Source organism: Oncorhynchus gorbuscha, linkage group LG22 (genome assembly GCF_021184085.1).
Source record: "Oncorhynchus gorbuscha isolate QuinsamMale2020 ecotype Even-year linkage group LG22, OgorEven_v1.0, whole genome shotgun sequence".
Taxonomy (NCBI): domain Eukaryota; kingdom Metazoa; phylum Chordata; class Actinopteri; order Salmoniformes; family Salmonidae; genus Oncorhynchus; species Oncorhynchus gorbuscha.
Genome location: NC_060194.1, coordinates 16,965,198 through 16,971,186, shown reverse-complemented (window position 1 = coordinate 16,971,186; position 5,989 = coordinate 16,965,198). Strand labels below are relative to the sequence as shown.

Genomic DNA, 5,989 nt, shown 5'->3' with positions numbered 1-5,989 from the left:
TGTGAATCAGGCCTTCATTTGTTATTTCACAGTTTTGATGTCTTCACTATTATTCTACAAAGAAAATAGTGAAAATAAAGAAAAAGCCTTGAATGAGTATGTGTGTCCAATATATATATATGTTAACTTTTTATAGATTTGTTACATTTTCACAAAAGTTGTGCTATAATAGTGGACCAATAGAGTGCCTGTAGCACAGGCAAAGATATTTTTCCAGCACCCCAATTGAAAATAGCATTCATTAAAAGTACCCTGCACCAGCAAACTTCTTCCGGTGGCTACACGTTTTGGTTTTTGCCCTAACACAACACAGCTGATTCAAATGATAAAAGCTTGATGATTAGTTGATTATTTGACCGGTTAAAGGATGAGAGAGGGAGGGGTCTGACTGGATGGGTCCTTAAAAAAGGAGAGCAGGAAGCAGTAGAACCCATCTCACAAACAGAGCGCTGACATGACCAGACTACAGGTGAGAGTTCAACATAGTCATCTAGTGCTGTATCTGCTTTCATCCCAAATGGTAACCTATGTGGTGCACTACTTTTGACCAGGACCCATTGGGCATATGTGACCCTATTCAAATGTGGTGCGTTACATAGGGCAGGGGTCTCCAACAGGTCATAGTAGTAGTAAATATTTTTTCACGTGTTCAACTGTCAAACAAATCTCGAGTATTAGACACTGCAAGTTACTAAATCAACGCAACTTGACGTTATCCCACCTCTGGTTAGTCAACTATTGGCTTAAAACGTCACATTTAAAACCATGTCTAGGGTGCTGTTTTGGGGAGAAACCAAGAGCATAGACTTCTCCTTATTCCCGTGTGCCAGGCTAATCTACTCTGTGGTGGAAGAGATGATGACTGGTATTCCTTAGCCCTTCATTAGTTGAATGTGTTAAGTGGACTTGCTGGGGTACTCGAGGAGAGGTTGGGGAAACACTGATGGCTTATCTCGTGTGTGTGTGTGTGTGTCTCTCAGGAGACTATCACCATGGCGATGTTGACCCTTCTACTGCTTCTCTGCGCTGCCTTTACACTGGGCGACAGAATGACTGCGCGCATAGCAAGTAAGAGTCAGCCTCACACTTTACATCACGAGTGTCAAACGCATTCCACGGAGTCTCTTGCATCTGCAGTTGGCTTACCTTTCAATGAAGACCTAGACAACCAGGTGAGGGGAGTTCCTTACTAATTAGTGACCTAAATTGATCAATCGAGGGAGGAGCGAAAACCTGTAGACACTCTGTGCTCTGTGGAATGAGTTTGTGCTTTACATCATTGATTGTGTATGTTTTGTTGTAGTGTGGTATGACTGATCTCCAAATGTTATTTTTGATGCAAGGGTCAGTCTGGACTATCCTTTAAAGTCTGCTGCAATTTCGAACCCTCCCTGTCTTCTACTTTCAGATGATTTGGTGACATTTGCAGCAGACCAAAGAAACCCATGCCCCAGAGGCTGGTTCCATTTTAATTCACGCTGCTTCATGTTTGTCAAAACGGCAAGGACATGGCCCAATGCGGAGGTATAATGCTTGCTTTCTACAATTGAAGTCAACTTAGTATTTTGAGTTTAAGGTGCTTTGGCCTTATTTTAACAGGCGCCTCATGTAAAATACTGAACCTCCCCTTAATATGCAGTAATTGCAATTTTCTATAGGCTTTTCAATATTGTGTGGAGTTGGGCCCTCTTGTATATTAGAACCCTCAAGGCATGGGTTAAGACTGAGATGAACTAATTCCTATTTTGAGAGTCCAGAAGACAAATTCTCAGACTGGACAACTGACTAATACTTCCATTATGACATGTCTTTGTCTCTGTGTACTGCTTGCTCTAGCGCCACTGTCAGTTACTTGGAGAAAAACTGAAGCCTGTGTACAACACTGTAAAGTACCTTGGCGCAAACCTGGCATCTGTGCACAGCTATGAAGAGTCCCAATTTGTACAGGCGGTGGTGTTGATCACGACTGGCAGTTTCCCTCTTACCTGGATTGGCGGATTTGATGCTGTTCAAGCAAAGGTGGAAAAGGTGACTTAAGACTAATAAAACCATCAGCTCGGAGTAGGTGTTAAGACACTGGTCAGACAACTCTGTGCCAGGAGTAATCAACTCTCCAGTTTCTCAGCTGGTAATGACCACAGTTTGAGGTACCGCAGAGGAAAGATTGACATTCGCAACTCGAGTTCTACGTGGAATTTGGATATTACCATTATATCCACACTCCCATTTTAATAACTGTAAATTGCTTTGGCACAGTAGGCATGAAGTTACTTGCCGACCTTTTAACCAATGTCATCTCTTTAAACTGATATTAATGTCATTTTAAGTATTTAGGCATGTGACCTATGCCTCGTGTGAAGTAATTGTCAAAAGCAAAATAAATACTGTTGGTTGTAGGTCTAGATTTGAGTTGAGCATCTCGAAATATCCAGAGCAATTGCCACATCTGATCCATTAGATGAACCAGATACTCCATTGGCCTCTAACGATGTGAAGAGTCTGCAATGTCGGTCAGATTCGAGGGACAGGCACAACTCCGAGAAATGTTTTTCTCAGTTTCTGGCATGTCATGTGTGCTACTTGTATCAGTACTCGTAACAACCTAAGCATTACAAAACGTATATTTGCTCAAATAAGCCATTATGTTTTTCGTTAATGAAATTGACGGCCATACAAAAACGAGTTGCTTGGTGACCAGGAAAAACGCTACCCGCTTGAAGGCAGATTTTGGGCTTTGTTATCCTTCTCGCTTCGCCTCTTCCTCTTTGCTATGGCGCAGAAACAACTTACTAGCTGTCTTTTTCTATTTTGGGGATTTCTAGAAATGTGGCTGTAGTATCAACACTTGTGTATTTTTTTTCTCACCCAACAGTTCCATTGTCAGTCTGCATGTTTTGGTAGTGGTGGCTTTTACTGTTTTGTTGGAGGAAAGACCATGAGTGTTGTATTTTAGAAATTGTTCAGCAAGCACATGTAACATTTGATACTGAGATCTCACTACTTCCACACAGGACAGGCTATGGTTCTGGAGTGACGGCTCCAAATTTGATCACCAGAGCTGGGCTGAAGGGGAGCCGAATAACCACAATGGTCGCAGAGAGCCATGTATTCAGATCAACTTTGGAGGTACATTATCATTCATCAAATTAAACTTTTTTTGAGTAAGTTTAAGAAATAAATGTGACCTACTTTTCGTGTGTACATCGAGGTAATTTCTATTTCGTGTTTCCTCTTAAGCTGAAAACGGCTGGAACGATGAATCATGTGGAGAGAGCTATCCCTCCGTGTGCTCCATAAGAACCTGTTTAATCCTTCAAACTGTCAATTGAAACCAAAAATGCTACTCTGGTGTCAGCATCCTAACTGCAAATGTTTCATGTTAAAATATGTTTGACTTGTTGTGTAACTATTGTAGCTTGTTGTCAATAAAACGGGTGTACGTATTTAATCTTGTGAGTGGTTATTAAACACTGCTTCACTTTGTTTCTTGAAGATGCAGTCTGGGTGTCTGTTCAGTGGGCATTTAAATTCTTTGATATTGTTGATCCATTGTTTCTTGAAGAATAGAATTCTCTTAGGACCCAAAAAGTTGTCTTACTCTGCAAACATTAACGTAAATGAACAGTGTGTATATAGTTTTAAAATAAGTAGAAAATGATCATGCTGTTGCCAGAGAACCTTCTGTGAATTTTAAGTGTTACATTTCCCTACCCCATCTGTTCCCTATCAATTTTATTTGTCACATACACATGGTTAGCAGATGCTAATGTGAGTGTCGAGAAATGCTTGTGCTTCTAGTTCTGACCATGCAGTAATATCTAACAATTTTGCATATGTACATAAAAAATATGGATGGCCGACCGGCATAGGCAAGATGCAGAAAATGGTTTAGAGTAGTGTATATACCTGAGTATAATGTCGGGTATGTAAACATTATATAAAGTGGCTAGAGGTTGGCAGCAGCCACTCAATGTTAGTGATGGCTGTTTAAAAGTGATGGCCTTGAGAGAGAAGCTGGTTGTCAGTCTCTGTCCCCGCTTTGATGCACCTGTACTGACCTCTCCTTCTGGATGATAGTGGGGTGAACAGGTTGTCCTTGATCTTTTTGGCCTGCCTGTGACATGGGGTGGTGTAGGTGTCCTGGAGGGCAGATAGGTTGCCCCCTCTGGAGAGCCTTACGTTTATGGGCGGCGCAGTTGCCGTACCAGGCGGCGATACAGGATGCTGTCGCTTGTGCGTCTGTAAAAGTGAGTTTCTGGTGACAAGCAGTTTCTTCAGCCTCCCGAGGTTGAAGAGGCGCTGTTGTGCCGCCTGTGTGGATCATTTCAGTTTGTCCGTAATGTGTCCGCCGAGGAACTTTCCACTACCGTTCCGTCGATGTGGATAGGGGCTGCTCCCTCTGTTTTCTGATGTCACCGATCATCTCCTTTTTGTTGACTGAGGTTATTTTCCTGACACCACACTCCGAGGGCCCTCACCACCTTCCTGTAGGCAGTCTCGTTGTTGGTAATCAAGCCTACCACTGTAGTGTTGTCTACAAACTTGAGTTGGAGGCGTGCATGGCCACGCAGTCATGGGTGAACAGGGCGTACAGGAGAGGGCTGAGAACGCACCCTTGTGGGGCCCCAGTGTTGAGGATCAGTGGGGTGGAGAAGTTGTTTCCTACCCTCACCACCTGGTGGCAGCCCGTCAGGAAGTCCAGGACCCAGTTGCACAGGGTTGGGTCGAGGCCCAGGGTCTGAACCTATTGGAGTGGAGGTGATATGGTCGTTGACTAGTCTCTCAAAGCTGATGACGCAAGTGAGTGCTACGGGGCGATAGACATTTAGCTCAGTTACCTTAGCTTTCTTGGGAACAGAAACAATGGTGGCCCTCTTGACGCATGTGGGCACAGCAGACATGGAAAGGATTGCTTGAATATGTCCGTGAACACACTAGCCAGCTGGTCTGCGCATGCTCTGAGGACGCGGCTAGGGATGCCGTCTGGCCTGGTAATACGTTTAAGTGTTTTACTCACGTTGGCTGCGGTGAAGGAGAGCCCGCAGGTTTTGGGAGCGGGCCGTGTCGGTGGCACTGTATTGTCCTCAAAGCGAGCAAAGCAGTTGTTTGTCTCGGAGCAAGACACCGTGGTTCGCGACGGAGCCGGTTTTGTTTTTGTAGTCAGTGATTGACTGTAGCCCCTGCCACATACCTCTCGTGTCTGAGCCGTTGAATTGCGACTCTACTTTGTCTCTATACTGACGCTTAGCTTGTTTGCCTTGCGGCGGGAATAGCTACACTGTATTCGGTCATGTTTCCGGTCGCCTTGCCCAGATTTAAAAGCAGTGGTTCGCGCTTTCAGTTTTGCGCGAATGCGTGGAATCTGATTGGTCGGACCAGCTTTGAACAGACCTGAGCACGGGCGTTTCTGTCTATAGGCTGGCAGCACCAAAATGGAGTCGTGGTCAGATTTTCCAAAATGAGGGCGGGTGAGGGCTTTGTATGCGTCGCGGAAGTTAGAATAGAAATGATCCAGGGTTTTGCCAGCCCGGGTCGCGCATTTGATATGCTAATAACATTTAGGGAGCCTTGGTTTCAGATTAGCCTTGTTAAAATCCCCAGCTACTATAACTGCAGCCTCAGGATATGTGGTTTCCAGTTTACATGGAGTCCAATGAAGTTCTTTCAAGGCTGTCGATGTGTCTACTTGGGTGGGGTATCGAAGAGAATTCTCTTGGTAGATAATGCGGTTGGCATTTGATTGGTGAACAAAAGGACTTGAGTTCCTGTATGTAATGATCACACCACGTCTCGTTAATCATAAGGCATACACCCCCGCCCTTCTTCTTGCCAGAGAGATGTTTGTTTCAGAAAAACCAGGTGGCTGTACCGACTCTTGCTCGGATTTCGTCTACCATGTTGTCAAGAGACTGGACATTGGCGAGTAGTATGCTCGGAAGCGGGTGCACGATTTGACCAGAAGACCGCTCCGTCTGCCCCTTCTACGGCG

At 44.5% G+C, this 5,989-nt stretch overlaps 1 protein-coding gene across 1 annotated transcript; it reads left to right on the top strand.

Annotated features, from left to right (window-relative positions):
• Positions 1-396: 396 nt before the first annotated feature.
• LOC124010052 (ladderlectin-like) lies at positions 397-3,448 on the top strand. The gene is made up of 6 exons (XM_046322384.1): positions 397-469; positions 981-1,068; positions 1,409-1,524; positions 1,837-2,028; positions 3,012-3,126; positions 3,238-3,448. The coding sequence occupies exons 1-6, from the start codon at positions 455-457 to the stop codon at positions 3,327-3,329; spliced, it is 618 nt and encodes a 205-aa protein (XP_046178340.1). The 5' UTR covers positions 397-454; the 3' UTR covers positions 3,330-3,448.
• Positions 3,449-5,989: the final 2,541 nt, after the last annotated feature.

Bases quoted from the DNA above. Each gene is read 5' to 3' on its own strand.
- LOC124010052 (XM_046322384.1), top strand. The intron at 1,069-1,408 runs GTAAGAGTCAGC...TTCTACTTTCAG, and splicing joins AATGACTGCGCGCATAGCAA to ATGATTTGGTGACATTTGCA. The intron at 2,029-3,011 runs GTGACTTAAGAC...ACTTCCACACAG, and splicing joins TTCAAGCAAAGGTGGAAAAG to GACAGGCTATGGTTCTGGAG.